The following is an 18,858-nucleotide window of genomic DNA, read 5'->3' as shown; positions in this document are numbered from 1 at the left end:
GGGAAGAAGGTTGCGCGGCACGGTGGCGCAGCGGTAGAGTTGGCCCATGGAAGCTGCCCCCAATGTGTAGGGGTGTAGTAGAATCTGCAGAGAGTTGTGAGGAATGTGGGTTACTGTAGGATTAGAGTCAATGGATGCATGGCGTCAGATTGGATCTGGTGAGCTGAATAACCTCTGTGCCGTATCACTCCCTAATGTACCAATGTAATATTAAGCAACTATCAACAGGGAATAATACACACAGCAAAGACTGATAGAAATTCTCACAGCAGTAAACCTATTGAACCTATATCAGTGGTAGATAGACAAAAGTGCTGGAGAAACTCAGCGGGTGAGGCAGCATCTGAACCTGAAGATTCTGATCTCAGTCTGATCTGAGTCTGAAGATGCTGCCTCACCCGTCCAGCATTTTTGTCTACCTTCGATTGTTCCCGCATCTGCAGTTCCTTCGTGAACCTACATCAGTGAACTGCGAGTTTAACCAAGCATTCAGAGGCGACAATACAATGGAATATGTAGAAAGGAACTGCAGATGCTGGTATGAACTGAAGATTGACAAAAAGCGCTGGAGTAACTCAGTGCGTCAGGCAGCATCCCTGGAGCAAAAAGGATGGGTGGTGTTTCGGGTGATATTTCGGGCCAGGAACATTCAGAAGTGGTCCCAATCCCAAAAAGGCACCCATCCTTTTCCTCCAGAGATGCTGCCTGACCCGCGGAGTTACTCCAGCACTTTGTATCAACCTTGAATAAAATGGAATAGTTGCCCTGCCAGCAATTACCAGCCTTTGCTATTTGCGACACGCATGCTGCAACACATGAGTTTCTTGTGCTGTGAAATGCATTGACACTTGGTGTCAGCACCTCATTAAATGCACATCTCTGTCACTCTTCAATTTCAACGCTAATATTTTTCTCATAGTGAGCTATTAGGATGGCTCAGTGGCACAGAAGTGTAGTTGCAGCACTAGAAATCCAAGTTCCAATCTGATTTACAGGTGCTGTCTGTGTGGAGTTTGTACGTTCTCCCTGTGACCGCATGGATTTTCTCCGGATGCTCTACTTTCCTCCCACATTCCAAGGACGTACATAGTTGCAGATTAATTGGCTTCTGTAAATTGTAAATTGTGTCTAGTGTGTAAGATAGTGCTAGTGTAAGGGGTGATCGCTAGTCGGCAGGGACATGGTGGGTCGATATGCCTCTTTCCACACTGTATCTCTAAAATCTAAAGTCGATAAATAGGAGGAACTGTCTAGCAAGTCGACATACTGTATCAGAGGCAAGATGTCTGCAGGCTTGGAATTAATGTTTGTACCGAACAGTTAACATCAGCCATAACATGAAGAAAATGCTTGGTTAGCAGTAAATAATGATATCCTTGAACAAGATGTCCATTGTACTCAGCAGTGCTTCTGTCATTACAACATTTCATTGCCCCTACACACAGATGGAGCAACATTGCAGGAAATGCCAACGTGATCATAAATATAAAAGTAACACATAAAATTGGTCTATCAATTAAAGGGATCATTTGCTGAAGACAGTGAAGAAACTACTAATGTTACTTGTGGTGACAGTTTTTCTCTTCTCCTTTCCCAGTGAGGGTGCTTTCTTAATGTATTTGACAAAAACTATATTTCACAATGGTTTAGTTTGGATTAGAGACACACCGAGTCCGCACAGGCCAGCGATCCCTGCACATTAACACAATCTCACACACTCGGGACAAGTTACACTTATGTCAAGCCAATGAATCCAAAAAGATGTCGGTCTTTGGAGTGTGGGAGGAAACCTGAGATCTCAGAGAAAACCCATGCTGACACGGGGAGAAAGTCCAACCTATCCCTATAGCTCAGGCCCTCGAGTCCCGAGGTATAGGGAGAATCGTCTCTGCATTCTTCCCAGCTTAATGACATTCTTTCTATAGCAGGGTGACCAAAACTGAACATAACACATCAAAGGGGACTTCACCAACCTCTCGTACTAATGTAACACTCCTAATTCTATACTCAACACTCTTAATGATGAAGCATTCATGACCACCCTATCTATTTGTGATGCCACTTCAAGGAACAATCTATCTGCACTCCTAGATTCCTTTGCTCGACAACACTTCCCAGGGCTCTACCATTCCCTGTAAAGATCCTGCCCTGGTTTGACATCTCAAAATGCAACTCCTCATGCTAATCTCAGGTAATCATTCCTCGCCCATTTGCCAGCTGATCAAGATCCTGCTGCAATTTTTTATAACCATTCTCACTATCTACCATACTGTGATTTCCAGCAACTGCATTTTTTAATTTATTTTTGTATTCAGTGGATGAATCTGGCTGTTAAGGGCCTGTCCCACTTGGCCGTCGTTTACGTGACTATCGCGCGCGTCATCACGCGTCTCCATGCGTCAGCACAGCCGTCTGGAGCGCGTGACGTCATTTGAATACCCAGTTTATGATATTTGCACAGTTTATGATATTTATGGTGATTTTCTAAAATGTTCCAGTTTCTTGAGTGGTGCTAGCAATTGGAAAACTGCAGACGGAATGCCCCTATTCAAAAAAAGAGGTGAATGAAAAGTAGCAAGCTGCAGACCAAATTAATCTGTAGGAAGGAACTGCAGATGCTGGTTTAAATTGAAGAAAGACACAAAGTGCAGGAGTAACTCAGCGGGACAGGCAGCATCTCTGGAGAGAAGGAATGGATGATGTTTCGGGTCAAGACTCTTCTTCAGTCTGAAGAGGGTCTTGACCCGAAACTTCACCCATGTCTTCTATCCAGAGATGCTGCCGGTCCCGCTGAGTTACTCCAGCATTTTGTATCACTTCTCTGGTTTGCTCTTCCATTTCTACCAACTGCACCCCTTCTCATGTCATTCATTCATCCAGCTGTAGGAGATACAACATTGTCTTTTTAACCTCTTCCTTACCCACAATCCAGGGACCCAAGCAGTCATTGTAAGTGAAGCATCAATTCACTTTTGCACTTTCTGGTTTAGTGTATTTTGATGTTCACCACGTAGTTTTCATGGTTACGCACGGTGACGTAATCATGCATCACCACGCACTACACGTACGAGGTTAGGACGTCAGCGTGCGACCGCAGTACGTCCGCGTGCTTAAGCGATGCACCACGCCGGTGGTGCGCAAAGATTTTGTGCAGCACGAAATCATGGAGCGCCGCGCGATACCGTGCGCAACTCCCCACTCATCCACGCCTCTCCATGCGCCCGTCACTGCGCTACCCACACACTACCCGTGCATCACAACCACATTTTTGGAGGACGCGTAAATGGCGCGCAAATAACGGCAAGTGGGACAGGCCCTTTAGTTCCACGGTTAAGAGATTGCAGACACAGAAGACGTAAATAATAACAAGGAATTGAGTCCAAGGACAAACACAGAGGAAATAAAAGAAGGAGATAAATGAGAAAAGGCAGAGAAAGAAAATAAGAAAAATGGGATGTTAAAGCTTTTGAGATAAAGATGAAATTCTTCGGAGCTGATAAATAGTAAAAAAACACAGCATCGTTTGTGAAGATACAGAATAATCTTATTTACAACATTTATCAGGGGATATGGGGTAAAGGCAAGCGAATGGGGTTTGGAGGGAGAGATAGATCAGCCATGATTGAATGACGGAGTGGACTTGATGGGCCAAATGGCCTGATTCTGCTCCTATCACCTATGAACTTAAAGTACATTTTGCTCCTTGCCTGAAAATTATTAATCTAGTCGGCGAATTGCAAATGGATTTTTGGAGGAGATATTATTTTTTATGTCACAACTACAAACAACAGACTCTTTTACTGTTGCAGGCAATTCATCCAGCAACAGTAAGCGACCAAGTTGCATGACAGAGTACTGAGAAAATGGGCTTTCAAACGGCACGTGTTGAAATCCATCCGTCATCAGCAGGAAGATGGAACGGGTAGCTCCGTGAAATATAACGGTAGGATCTTGTAGTGTGGGGGTGAGTTCATGATTTGTACTGGGGATGCGATTGATTACTGCTGTCTGAAATCTGCCAAAACACAAGAGCATTCTGCGAACAATTGTCGCTGTGGGTTTATGAGCTACTACATGGAGCGGATAGGAAGAGCGACAATGGAAATGCTTCACAAGACTGGATGATCCAATTTTCTATTGGGTAATGAAATGCCATTGATGTGCGACGCTAGGTAATAGGGAAACATGAGAATCTGTTGAATCAAATAGCAGGCCTCTGAGCACAGGGAAAATTGTTGTGCAAGGCACTCATGTGATAAAAGACAATGATATATCATGAATGCAATGAGGTCTTTGGAAGCCATCAGAAAGATTTGAAATGTTTTTGTTTAGAGTTATAGGGATATGGATGGATACAGGCCCTTTGACACGGCGAGTCCATGCCGGCCATCGATCGCCTGTTCATACTCGTTCTGTGTTATCCCACTTTCCCATCCAATCGCTACTCGGGGAAAATTTACAGAGGCCAATTCACTGACAAATCCGCACGTCTTTGTGATGTGGGAGGAAACCGGAGCACCTGGAGGAAATCCGTGTGGTCACAGGGAGGTCGTGCAAATCCCACACAGACAGCACCCGAGGACAGGATCGAACACGGGTCTGTGGCGCTGTGAGGCAGTGGCCAGCCGCGCCACTGTGCTTCCCCCCTCCGCTCCGTTAACTTTGCTTCTCCTTTAACAGGTGCTGCCTGACCGCTTTCCCAATATTCTGTCTTTATTGCAAAAAGCTAGGTGACCGACTCTGCTTAATTCACGTTATGCATTTGTTCCACGTGGAGGTTGTGCCATGCACTTTCCCTCACTCATGCCTCCGGCAAGCTCTGTTAGTCTGCCCCAACATATAGACCAAGCCCTGGAGTAAAGACCTGTGAGCAGAGCCTGAAGACAAGGAGCCAAAATGGCCATGTTTGGTGCATTGTCTGCAGCTCTGCTCATCTCATTACAGGAAGGATGTGCAGGATTTGGAAAGGGTGCAGAAGAGATTTGCCAGAATACTGCCCGGATTAGAGGGTATTATCTATAAGGAGAGGTTAGACAGAGTTAGATTGTTTGCTCATGAGCGTTGGAGGCTGAGGAGAGACCTGATACAAATCTATAACATTATCAGCGACATACTTAGGGTAGATAAGGCCAGAGTCATACAGCTTGAACACAGGCCCTTCGGCCCAACTTGCCCACACCGACCAACATGCCCTATCTACACCAGTCCCGCCTGGCTACATTTGGCCTATATCTAGCAATGTTACAAAATTTTGAGATTTTAAAAATCAAGTCTGCAATTTATCCCATCAGATAAAGCATAACAATAAGTTTAATTTGACACCAAATTCACTCTCATATCTCAAGTATTAAAAAAGTTATGGCCATTTTCATACTCGGAAATTAGCATCTTGTTCCCTATTGATTTTCAATGGACATTACAAAAAAGCTGTGATCTTGGATAGTCAAAAGCCCATTTCTTAAGGAAAGATTAACATTTTTAAATAGCCTGTGTCCAAAGATTATTCACAAATAATTCACAATATAACATGATTTTTATATCTAATTTACATTAATTTATAGGCCAAATGGAAGGAATTTAGTGTTCAATTGCTGTAAATAAATGCCCATTTAAATCGGCTTTCTAGTGGGTTCATGTGGAACGCGCTGGTTTAGAACGTTGACATCGCGCTGGATTAGTGCCCTCAAATGCCGAGAAAAATACTGCGGGATATAAAAAGCCCAAAATGAACTACTCGCTATAGATAACTTGATATTCAGGGTTATATATATGCCCCATTTAATGTAAAAATAAGGTACATACCTTTAATAGTTTGCTTTATAAAACCCTGGGGCTGCGAGAGGTTGCGGAGTGAACGAGAGCTTTTAAAACTATTATATCTATTATTCGAGGCCTATAAAACTAATAATAGCTTTTGCGACCGGGTCTTGCAGCGATTCTCCGTTAATGATTTACTAGGCTGAACATCTGCGATTGGAACAGCCTAGTAAAAATCGCGTTTTAAACCCGCCCCCTCCAAACAGCGCCAAAATCACACACAAGGGGTGGGGCAGATGCTCAGCCACGATTCAGGTAGGTTTTGTAACATACCTACTATATCCTTCTAAACCCATCCTACCCACGTTCCTATCTGTGATGGAACCTTTTACCTTGGGTGGAAATATCAGAGACCGGAGGGCTCAGCTTGAAGACAAGGAGGGCAACGTATAAAAGAAGTATGAGGCAAGTTTAGTTATGTAGAGTGGTGGGAAGAAGGAACGCGCTGCCAATTATGGCGGTGGGGGCAGATACGATAGTGGCGTGTAAGTAGCGTTTAGATAGGTACAAGGATGTACAGGGAATGGAGGGATATGTCAGGAGAGATTAGTTTAACTTGTTCAACGTACCTCAGTGACTGCCAATCACCACCCCCCCCCCCCCGGACACTTATTATTATTTATTCAAATCATTTGCTATGTCGCTCTTCCAGGGAGATGCTAAATGCATTTCGATGTCTCTGTACTGTACACTGACAATGACAATTAAAATTGAATCTGAATCATGATTGGCTTGGACATTGTGAGCCAAAGGGCCTGTTCCTGTGCTGTTCTCAGTTTAGTTTAGTTTAAAGATACAGCGCGGAAACAGGCCCTTCAGCCCAGCGCATGCTCGCCGACCAGCGATCCCCGCACATTTACACCATCTTACACACATTAGGGACAATTTATACCTATACTAGCCAATTAACCTACAAACCTGTACGTCTTTGGAGTGTGGGAGGAAATAGATGATCTCGGTGAAAACCCACGTGGTCATGGGGAGAGTGTACAAACTCCGTACACACAAGCACCCGTAGTTGGGAACGAACCCAGGTCTCGGACGTTGCAGGCAGCAACTCTACCACTGCGCCATCGTGCTGTCCTTATTCTGTTCTCTGCTTTAATCTGATCTGGAAGGAATAGTGAGCAGCTAGAACCAGAACTGAACATATTATTGATAAAGACTCAAATGGGAAAGAGTATGGATTCACCACATTCTCCTTTAGGTGTAATCTAACTTTCAATTTAATTCCCAATCTCATGGCGACAGCCCTGCATTATTGCCCAATAATGTAAAGGTTGGTGGGACTGCGGTGGCTGATTGTGTTCTGTTCATTGACAAATGGTCAATGATAGACCAACACACACCACACTCTCGCACAATGCCTGACAACCCAGCAAATGCATCACCCGCCTAACATGATAGAGTAGAAGCCGTATTGACTGAGCAATCGAATCCTGCAGAGGCCAACTCTATAATTATCTCTCAATGAGTTTTTTGATTCAGAGTTGCTTGGTAGTTTAGTGAACATGTTGCACAAAGGGTTGTAACTTTCTTTTCATGTAACAATGCTGATGAGTCTTATGTTTTGTAAACCATTCGCTGCTTGCTTGGATTAATAAAATAATAATCTCAGGTGTGAAAGGCTGCGTTTATTGTATCCTTGACTGTCACTTCTACCCCCACAGTGGGGGCTGTGCCATCCGCAATCTAGTCCCTCACCGCTTCTCCACTTGTTTCTCAGCCTTTAGTTTAGAGATACAGCATGGAAACAGGTCCTCCGGCCAACTGAGTCCACGCTGACCATCGACCCCCATATCGCACCAGTTCTATGTTATAGAAACATAGAAACATAGAAAATAGGTGCAGGAGTAGGCCATTCGGCCCTTCGAGCCTGCACCGCCATTCAATATGATCATGGCTGATCATCCAACTCAGTATCCCGTACCTGCCTTCTCTCCATACCCCCTGATCCCCTTAGCCACAAGGGCCACATCTAACTCCCTCTTAAATATAGCCAATGAACTGGCCTCAACTACACTCTGTGGCAGAGAGTTCCAGAGATTCACCACTCTCTGTGTGAAAAAAGTTCTTCTCATCTCAGTTTTAAAGGGTTTATCCTTATCCTTAAGCTGTGACCCCTTGTCCTGGACTTCCCTAACATCGGGAACAATCTTCCTGCATCTAGCCTGTCCAACCCCTTAAGAATTTTGTAAGTTTCTATAAGATCCCCTCTCAATCTCCTAAATTCTAGAGAGTATAAACCAAGTCTATCCAGTCTTTCTTCATAAGACAGTCCTGACATCCCAGGAATTAGTCTGGTGAACCGTCTCTGCACTCCCTCTATGGCAATAATGTCCTTCCTCAGATTTGGAGACCAAAACTGTCCCACTTTCTCATCCACTCCCTGCACACTAGAGTCAATTTATACAGGTCAATTAAGCCAAAAGCCAGCCCCCACATCTCTGGGATGTGGGAGGAGACAGGATCACCTGGAGGAAACTCATGGGGTCATAGGGAGAACGTGCAAACCCCACACACACAGCGCCGGAGGTCAGGTTCGAACCTGAGTCTCTGCCGCCGTTAAGCAGCATCTCCACCAGCTCCTTACCTCTGACACCCCATTTTGCCCAAGGCTTTAGACCCTTCTCCAGATACCTTTTTTAACTGCTTATACTTCTGTGAAGCGCCCCAAGCCAAATTGCCTCACCTAGTTTATTTTAGAGATACAGCATGGAAACGGGCCCTTTGGCCCACCGAGTCTGCCCTGACATCTCCCCGCACATTAACACTATCCTACACACACACACACACACGAGGGACAATTTGCGATATTACCAAGCCAATTAGGTTACAAACCTGCACTTCTTTGGAGTGTGGGAGGAAACCGAAGATCTCAGAGAAAACCCATGCAGGTCACGGGGAAAATGTACAAATCCACACAAACAGCTTTCAGGATCGAACCTGGGTCTCTGGCACTGTAAGGCAGCAACTCTACCGCTGCACCACAGTGCCGCCTTATTGCATTATACCCAGGTTCTGGTCATCGTGCTTCCCGAGGGTGCTACAATGATCATAAATGAATGTAGGTCATGGCCAGCTGAATACTACCTCTGGTCGCACTGTATGTGTGCCACCTCTGGGTGTTTTGGAAGCTTACACACACAGGAGGTGGCATGATCGGCAGTCGGTGGAGTGTGCAACACAGGAGAGAGGAGAGAATCGGGTTTCCTTTATGAAGATTAGTGCTTGGTCCACCATGGCCTACTGGATCTCCTGGGTGCTAACCACTTTAACTCCCATTCCCATGCCCATTCCTGGACCTTCTCTATTGCTAGAGTCAGACCACAGGCAACCTGGAGACACACCTCCACCGCTTGGGTAGTTTACAACATAACGGCACGGACATTGGATTCTCCCATCGCAGATAACTTTGAACAGCTCGGCCTTCTCCCTCCCCTTGCTCCCCCACATTTTCCTCTCTTCACCTATCCCTCCCCAGTGACCCACCTGGACTCACGGCCATTCTCCTCTCCCCTTCCACCCCACAATCCTTCCTCTGTCTTCACAATTTGCAACTCTTCATCTCACACCTCCTGTTTTAATCTCTGGCTCAGTCGAACCATCTGCCTATCAGTCCCATCTCCCCCCCCTCGCCTGTGTTGTCCATCTATTAAATACCAGGCTTTGTCCTGCCTCTCTTCCAGCTTTCTTCACCCCCCACACACACAATCAGTCTGAAGAAGGGTCCTGACCAAAAACATCACCTGCCCATGATCTTCAGAATGGTACTTGACCAGCTGAGTTACTCCAGCACTTTGTGTCCTTTGGTACACTATGAATAGCTCAACCTGGGAACAAAGACAACACCTTGAACGGCCAGGCAAGTATTGGATGTTTACTGTGTAGGAAGGAACTTCAGATGTTTAAGAAGGAACTGCAGATGCTGGAAAATCGAAGGTAGACAAAAATGCTGGAGAAACTCAGCGGGTGAGGCAGCATCTATGGAGCGAAGGAATAAGAAGGAACTGCAGATGCTGGAAAATCGAAGGTATAATGCTGGAAAATCGAAGGAACTGTTTTACACCAAAGATACACACAAAATGCTGAATAGAAGGAATGGGCGACGTTTTGGGTTGAGACCTTACGGGTTGAGACCCTTCTTCACACAGTACAAGTGTAGGGTAAGAAGGGTGAGGAAGGGTCAGTCTGAAGAAGGGTCTCGACCCGAAACGTCACCTATTCCTTATTATCCAGAGATGCTGCAGACTTGATATTATATTTTTGCAGATTGCGAATGTTCCAGCCACACCGTGCTTCTCTGGTGTTGAAGTGCTGTGTGGGTATTTGAGGCTACCCCAGACAAATGATGCTCACCTCTCTGCCTGTGCCTGGGCAACAGGTACATCACAGGCGGAGTAGCAGTTCTTCCTCAGGTCTTCCGCAAGAGCAGTGACTAGTTCCAAGTTTGCGGCGTCCAGTGGTACCTCTTGGAATTGCTGTTCCTGTTCAGAGGCCTCGTTGACCGTGTCCAATCCCCGCTGGTGATGGCCCGAGTCTCGGGACCAGCCGAGACCTTTTGGCCATTCTCCAACCTCTGCCCCCTGGTGAGGAGCACCCTCTGCTGGCAGCTCTGGCAACTGCGGCTCGGGCGGCTTCAACACGGACAACTCTTTCATGGGCGATGCAATGGGAGTCTGGCGTTTCAAAAGGAAAGGCGGACAGTGGGCAACTTTGTCGATGTTCAGTGTTAACATTTAGAACAGGCTCATGGCTCATGGCCCAGAATTACCATATAACACATAACCATATTAACAATTACAGCACGGAAACAGGCCAACTCGGCCCTTCTAGTCCGTGCCGAACACTTACTCTCACCAAGTCCCATCTACCTGCACTCAGACCATAACCCTCCATTCCTTTCCCGTCCATTTAACTATCCAATTTATTTTTAAATGATAAAATCGAACCTGCCTCCACCACTTCCACTGGGAGCTCATTCCACACAGCTACCACTCTCTGAGTAGAGAAGTTCCCCCTCATGTTACCCCTCCTGTCCCTTAATTCTCAAATCATGTCCTCTTGTTTGAATCTTCCCTACTCTCAATGGAAAAAGCTTATCCACGTCAAGTCTGTCTATCCCTCTCATCATTTTAAAGACCTCTATCAAGTCCCCCCTTAACCTTCTGCACTCCAAAGAATAAAGACCTAACTTGTTCAACCTTTCGCTGTAACTTAGTTGCTGAAACCCAGGCAACATTCTAGTAAATCTCCTCTGTACTCTCTCTTTACTCGAATTACACGCATGTCTCTCAGTAACTCCTCATGTGAAAACATCATCAAAATACATGAATAACCTCAATCACAAAGAAAAGTCAATGGATTTCCACAGCTGTAAAGTTTGCCCATATAACCTAGCCCTGGAAGGAAGTAAACTGGATGAGGGATTTAGAAGCACATTAACACTATCCTACACACATTAAGGACATTTTTTTAAACATTTATACCAAGCCAATTAACCTGCAAACCTGTACGTCTTTGAAGTGTGGGAGGAAACCGAAGATGTCGGAGAAAACCCACGCAGGTCACGGGGAGAACGTACAAACTCCCTACAGTCAAGCACCCATAGTCAGGATCGAACCCGGGTCTCTGGCGCTGTAAGGCAGCAACTCTACCGCTGAGCCACCGTAAGCAGGTTAAACTCTAGGGGGAGATGTCTATCTTTGATACCCAGGAATATGGAGTTTTGTCATACTCAACTGTTGATACCAATGCCACTACATCTCAATTTGTGGAAGAGGATGAGGTCAGTAGCTAGACAAAAATGCTGGAGAAACTCAGCGGGTGCAGCAGCATCTATGGAGCGAAGGAAATAGGCAACATTTCGGGCCGAAACCCTTCGGTTTCGGGCCGAAACGTTGCCTATTTCCTTCGCTCCATAGATGCTGCTGCACCCGCTGAGTTTCTCCAGCATTTTTGTCTACCATCGATTTTCCAGCATCTGCAGTTCCTTCTTAAACACTGAGTTCAGTAGCTGTTGGCCTTGCACGTCAAATAGTCATCCAGCATGGAAACAGGCCCTTCAGCCCAGCTGGCTCATTCCCGCCCAAGATGTCACATCTCACTAGTCCTGCCTCCTTGCTTTTTCTTTAGAGGTACAGCATTGAAACAGGCCATTCGGCCCAGCAAAACCGCGCAGACCAAAATTGATCCGCATTCTCGTTCTAACCTACACACACGAGCCAATTATTACAGAAACCAATTAACCTACAATCCTACACATATGTGGGAGGAAACCGGAGCGACTGGAGCAAACCCACGCGGTCACAGGGGGAGCGTCCCAGGTCTGCCCCGCCTGTCCTGGGGCCAATGTCCATTCAAACATAAGGCTCAGGTCCCTGTGTGCAGTGGGGAGAGCATTTTGTCTATTAGCTTTGTCGCTGGAGAAATGGGAATCGAACCCTGGTCTTTAATGCAGTCTACGCATATACCCCCCCCCCCAACTCATTAGTCTACAGTACGATGCATTTACCAAGATTTGGGGGGGGGGGTCGATTTCAGGCAGGAATCCTGGTGCCGTTCTGCACATCCTCATGGTGACTTCAGGGGGAGCTCCCCGTAGGAGATGGAGCACCTCCTGTTGAAAGGGAGATAAGAGTTGAGCAGGAACCTCGATCCGATACCATCTACTTACACGCGCTCGGTTTCGGCAGCTGTGGTAAAGGTGCGCAATCATTCACGGGGTAGAACTACATTCCCTTCAATTAATCACACTGATTCTTTCAGCGGCACGTCGGAGAACTGCTGTCGAAGACAGAACGGAGTGGAGCAGGGCACCATTAAAGTGTTGACAAGGACATAATGCTGGAGTCAAAACGGGACAAGCAAGTTGAAAGTGAAATGCAGTATCATTAATCTTAGCTTAGCTAGTCAGTGACCTCGGCAAGAAGGTTAAACCCTTTCACTAAAGAAAGGGGGTTGAATAGATTAGATTACAACTCTCCTGCACAGAAAATTAATGTTTTAATGGCCGATTGGATCTGATATTCCAATATCAATACCGTGTCATTAATACGCTCATATGTCTCAACTCGTTGCATCTTATCCTCCTGCGGTTATAGGTGAGTGGTAATTAGTTACATGCTCCAAATACAAAGTGCAAGACCAATGCCGGGCCGAATCATAAATAACGTAATCGCCAATGGCTCAGGTAGTCCATGCGGAACTAAAGTACGATGCAGTGTTAGAATTAGCCTCCTACAGTTATTGAAGAATCAATATCAGAAGGAAATATTAGCGTTTCAATCACACTCACGGTGCAGTAGCAATGCTGATTAAGCTGCTACCTCATTGCTAGAGATCCGGGTTCAAACCTGACTTCGGGTCATGTCTGTGTGGAGTTTGCATGTTCTCCCTGTGACCGCGTGGGTTTCCATCAGGTGCCCGGCTTTCCTCCCACATCCCATAGACGTGTGGGTTTGAAGGCTAATTGGCCTCTGTAAATTACACATGGTGTGTAGGGAGCGGATGAGAAAGTGGGATAACATGCAACTTGTGTGAATGGGTGATGGATGGTCAGGATGGGCTGAAGGGCCTGTTTCCACGCAGTTTTACTAAACTAACTAAAATTCTGATCAGAAGTCATCAACTTTAAACATTAGCTTTGTTTCTCTCTCCAGAGATGCTGCCCGACCTGCTGAGTATTATGAAGATTTTCAGATTTTGTTAAAAGGGGTTCTTGAATTGCCTCCTTCATTGGAAAAAAGGTTTATTAATTTCACACAAGCACAAGTTAGACACAAAAAGCTGGAGTAACTCAGCGGGACAGGCAGCATCTCCAGAGAGAAGGAATGGGTGATGTTTCGGGTCAAAACCCTTCTCCAGACACAATTTCTGAAGAAGGGTTTCGGCACGAAACGTTGCCCATCTCCTTCGCTCCATAGACGCTGCTGCACCCGCTGAGTTTCACCAGCATTTTTGTGTACCTACAATTTCACAACACATTGGTCGCTGGTCAGCCACTTACCTGATACGACAGCCCCTTCACTGCCGCTCCATTGACGGCCAGGATGACATCCCCAACCTCCATCTGACCCGTCTCTTCTGCAGGCTGCCCCGGGAACAGTCTCTTTATTCTCACCAAGCCCCCTCTGGGATCGTCTGCTGATGCACATTGTAGGAAACTGAATCCCAAACCTCCGGAATTTTTCTTCATCTTCACCTCAAACGTGTTATCTGTTAACAATAGTGTTCTGTTTAGTTTATTGTCACGTGTACCGGGGCTCAGTGAAGAGCTTTTGTTGCATGCTCTCCAGTCAGCAGAAAGACAATATATGTATGCTTACAATCGAGCCACTTACAGTGCGGAGAATTGTAGGAGTTAATTTCGGACAGTACGTTTCTATGGCTAAATCTAACCTAACTTTGTCAGGGATGTGTTTGTATGTCTGGTTTAAGTCCGTTTCTATTCAGTGACTGTATCCAGAATGCTGAGGATTAGATTTGTGCAAGGTAAAGCCAGCAAAGTCCAATCAAGGATAGTTCGAGGGTCATCTGTGAGGTAGATAGTAGAAACATAGACAAAGAAACATAGAAAATAGGTGCAGGAGTAAGCCATTCGGCCCTTCGAGCCTGCACCGCCATTCAATATGATCATGGCTGATCATCCAACTCAGTATCCTGTACCTGCCTTCTCTCCATACTCCCTGATCCCTTTAGCCACAAGGGCCACATCTAATTTCCTCTTAAATATAGCCAATGAACTGGCCTCAACTACTTTCCCTGGCAGAGAAAAAGTCCAGTTCATTCTCCTGGACTGGTTTCTGTATAGTAGTCCACCACTGCTCTCTGGTTGCAGTTGGATGATTCAGTTGCCTGCTAACAGCCGGGAAGAAACGGTCCGTGAATCTGGAGGAGCATTAATAGGCATGTAATGGCATTATAATCTCCAGCAGAACAAAGACCTCAACGTTGAACACTTCAAAATCTTGCTGTAATCCCGTCTGTCAATATTGTGTCTTATGCATGTGATTCCTCCTTCCCTCCGATTCTTTCCTACACAGATATAATTATACACTGTGCCACTAAAATATAATCAGATCACCACCAGTTCTTTGGAGCCAACTGTGCAATATGAGATGAAGTGCTGATTTCCCCATTATGTGTCAATTTATTCACAATTTCCGGATGCCATGAATTCATGCATGTGATGCTGCCAGGACCGTGTATCCCTGAAATATATTCATTATTCTGCATGTCTCTGTATCTGTTTATGAAGACATTCGTCCCTGCAGCAACCTCACCACTGCAACTCGAATTAATTTATATTAGTGTTTAATAGCGGGAATCAGCATCTTAAAGGTTTAAATAGAAACCAGTCCTGGAGAATGAACTGGACTTTTTCTGAGACGGAATGTTTTTTACAATATCTAAGTTACAGTCTCCTGAAGGGACAAGATACAGAATAGTTCTTTCATCTGATTCGACTTCGGACTTTAGAGGTACAGCGGGGAAACAGGCCCTTCAGTCCACCATGTCCGCACCGACCAGCGATCACCCCCCTCCCCCCCCCGTACACTAGCCCTATTCAACACACACACGGGGCAATTTACTATTGTCACCAAAGCCAATTGACCAACAAACCTGCTGGTCTTTGGAGTGTGTGTGGGGGAAACCAGGGCACCTGGAGAAAACTCACGTGGCCACAGGGAGAACGTACAAACTCCGTACAGACAGCACCCGTGGTCAGGATCGATCCCGGGTCTCTGGCGCTGATGTCAAGACCATCACATCTACCCACACATGACCCATATCCGTCCACGTGCAAATCCATGTGCCTATCCAAAAGTCTCTTAAATGCCACTAACACATCTGCTTCAACCCCAGCAGCGTGTTCCAGGCACTCACCACCCTCTGTGGGAAAAAAAACGTGCCCTGCTATCCCCTTTAAACTGACTCCCTCTCACCTGCCCTCTAGTATTTGATTGTTTTTCAAAAATATTTTTACACTGCCTCGCATGAAATTAAATTTCCAAAATAGTCATTATTACTGTACGACACAAATACACCTGCGTCAAGCGCAACTTAAACACATCCATTAAGTTTAAAGGAATGGGTTTGAAAAGAAGGAGGTGCCTCTTACTGTAAGGTCTAACAATTATCCACACAGACTCTATGCTGTGGAGACGGATTATAAATGATCCTTAACAGCCAGGAAGGCTATGCGAGTACACTTGTGAATTGGTAAACATCAGCCCCTACCATCTGTCACAAAGCTGTAGTCCTTGGACCTGGTAGTAGAGGTGGTTGCCATGGAGTTGTCAGGATATTCATCTTGTTTCCAGTATATGCTGTCGGCGTGAATGGGCCCCAGTTGGTTTCCATTGCCCGGACCTTCAGCTGCTGTCTGATGTCCCCTCTCAAGAACGAGCCGCACCACCTGGAAGACAGGGAGTGGTGGAGAGACAACATGTGTAAGGAAAGAACTGCAGATGCTGGTTTAAATCGAAGGTAGTCACAAAATGCTGGAGTAACTCAGCGGGACAGGCAGCATCTCAGGAGAGAAGGGATGGGTGACATTTCGGGTTGTGACCCTTCTTCAGACTGACAGAGCGGTGGAGGGAATTGTCCGCAAGCCAGCTCAATGTCGCCACATCAGCCCTCCTCACATCCCCTCGCCTCTCTGAGTAAATACACAAAGTGCTGGAGCAACTCGGAGGCTCAGGCAGCATCTGCGGAGGGAATGGATAGATGTGGCGTTTCTGGTCAGGACCCTTCTTCAGACTCTCAAAGTGTCACCTGTCCATTCCCTCCACAGATGCTGCCTGACCCACTTGAGTTATTCCAGGGCTTCGCGTTTTACTCAATATTCCAGCATCTGCAGTTCCTTGTGTCATCCCTGCAAGATATAGCCCTCCCGCTGAAAATCGCCAATGGAAAAAACAGGTACGAGTGTAGTGTGCAGGAAGGAACTGCAGATGCTGGTTTACACCGAAGATGGACACTAAATGCTGGAGTAACTCGGCGGGACAGGCAGCATCTCTGGATGGAAGGAATGGGCGACGTTTCAGGTTGAGACCCTTCTGCAGACAGTACACGTGGTCCATGTCAACCTGATTTACAGTGAAACCTGAAATGACGTGTAGATTATGACGGGTGCTTGCTGCAAATTTCTGCAGGCTGTACACTATGCGGACAAAGGAATCGGCCTTTTCCCAGTTGACCCTGTCTCCGGTTGTAGAGATAACCCTGACAATATAACTTAATTTGTGATTTCATGGGGTCGTTCACAAATGTTGATCGGCTGACACCCACCTAATACATCTCACTCCTGACACTTGAATAAGTTAGACAGCATCGGGATCGAGGCCAAATTCCTTCCATTTATCATTAGGTCTTTAGGGAAATCCAATTCATGAACGTTTTTGTTTCAGAAATAGTGAAATTAATTTTTATGGAGTAACATTGGAATATTTTATTTTTTATCTGTGACGGGAATATTTTTTGAAGCGCGGCGAGCTGGTGGGATGTTGGAGAGGGCACGGACTCCACGAGAGGAGAGTTTTGGATGCAGAAGGTTCCACTTGGAGACAGCTCCGCTTCACTAAGATCGCAGGCTTAATTGAAAGGTTATCTGGCAAATCGGACACACACAGAGCTGGGGTGAGGCAGTCCACGAGCAGACCTGCTGCGTCACAACGTGAAAGGTATCATCAGCCTTTCACGCACACGTGAAGCTTTCCTGATCAAATTGGCATTCAGCTGCTTTTTATTTCCCAGTGTGAAAGAACATTTGCTTAACCCAGACCGTACCACACTGATCCAATATCACAGACGTAGGGACCGACACATTATCACTGGCTTTAGCAGTTCCCAGCACAATCATACTGTCTAGGACATATCAGCTTAACATTCTGCACATTGCCAGCATCTACTGTGGCCCAGGCTTCACATTGACTCCACCAGTAGCTTCCTCACTTCTGAGTTATCAAAGCTGTGGGTTCAATTCATCAAATTGTAACAACTTTTCCGCTTTCAGCCTCAACTATTCTCCATAATTCTGCAGTCCATAAATGAGACATTATCACTCTTGTCCAGTTTTAGCAAGACTTGCATATATTTCTACTCCACTCCTATGCAATAAAGACCAGCGAACATTTGTCCACTAGTATCAGCAAAACGTTTGCCTGTTGACTGAACTCAACCACATCCCTTTGAGAGACAAAAAGGAACTGCAGGAACCTTGAACCAAACACAAAGTGCTGGAGTAACTGAGTGGGTCAGACAGGCATCTGCGGAGGAAATGGACAGGCAATGTTTTGGGTTGGGAGAGTTCTTCTTCATAAGTTCATAAGTACTACGAGTAGAATCAGGCCATTCGGCCCATCAAGTCTACTGCGCCATTCAGTCATGGCGGATCTATCATTCCCTCTCAAACCCATTCTCCTGCCTTCTTCCCATAACCCCTGACATTCGGACCGTCTAAGATAGGGTCCCAACCCTGAAACATCGCCTATCCATTTGCTCCACAAGTGCTGCCTGACCTGTTCATTTCGTGTTTTACATCACCACAAAATAGATTGTTTCCACCTGATGTCCTGATGTCATGAACATAGTCTGAATACGAGGGGCCCAGTGTTGATCCCATTCATTATATCTTTCTAACAATTCTGGTTAACTTACTTTTCCCATCTCTGGTTACTCATTAGCCAGTCCTTTATCCATGCTAATATATTGTGTGTAATTCCTTAAGCTCGCGCAGTAAGGCACAGTATTGAATGAATTTTGAAATCCAAATACACTAATTCCGATTAATCCACTCTGCTTGCTACATCCTCAAAGAACACAAATAAATTTGTCAAACATGATATTCCTTCCATAAAACCGTGACTATGATTGATTAGGTTATGATTTTCTCAGCCTGCTATGGTTACATTCTCCCCAACAGGTTTCCGCATCTTTCCAATGATGGATGTGAGGCTATCTGGTCTATAGATACCTTCTTTGGGTCTCTCTCCTTACTTGAAAAGTGGCAATGCATTCCGAGTTTTCCAATCCCCC

The 18,858-nt window shown here is 45.7% G+C and overlaps 1 protein-coding gene across 1 annotated transcript in view; it reads right to left on the bottom strand.

Moving 5' to 3' along the window:
* Positions 1–18,858, bottom strand: part of LOC129712842 (tyrosine-protein phosphatase non-receptor type 13-like) — a 212,237-nt gene that overhangs the window by 86,085 nt on the left and 107,294 nt on the right. Inside the window, exons 26-29 of the mRNA XM_055661561.1 lie at positions 16,060–16,237; positions 13,826–14,034; positions 12,332–12,436; positions 10,177–10,553 (exon numbers count right to left, since the gene is read on the bottom strand). Of these exons, the coding sequence (XP_055517536.1) occupies positions 10,177–10,553; positions 12,332–12,436; positions 13,826–14,034; positions 16,060–16,237 (869 nt within the window). The remainder of the gene's footprint in view (positions 1–10,176; positions 10,554–12,331; positions 12,437–13,825; positions 14,035–16,059; positions 16,238–18,858) is intronic.

Source organism: Leucoraja erinacea, chromosome 34, assembly GCF_028641065.1.
Source record: "Leucoraja erinacea ecotype New England chromosome 34, Leri_hhj_1, whole genome shotgun sequence".
In the NCBI taxonomy this organism is placed as follows: Eukaryota; Metazoa; Chordata; class Chondrichthyes; order Rajiformes; family Rajidae; genus Leucoraja; species Leucoraja erinaceus.
The sequence above is the reverse complement of the archived record's forward strand: the minus strand, read 5'-3'. Positions and strand labels throughout refer to the sequence as shown.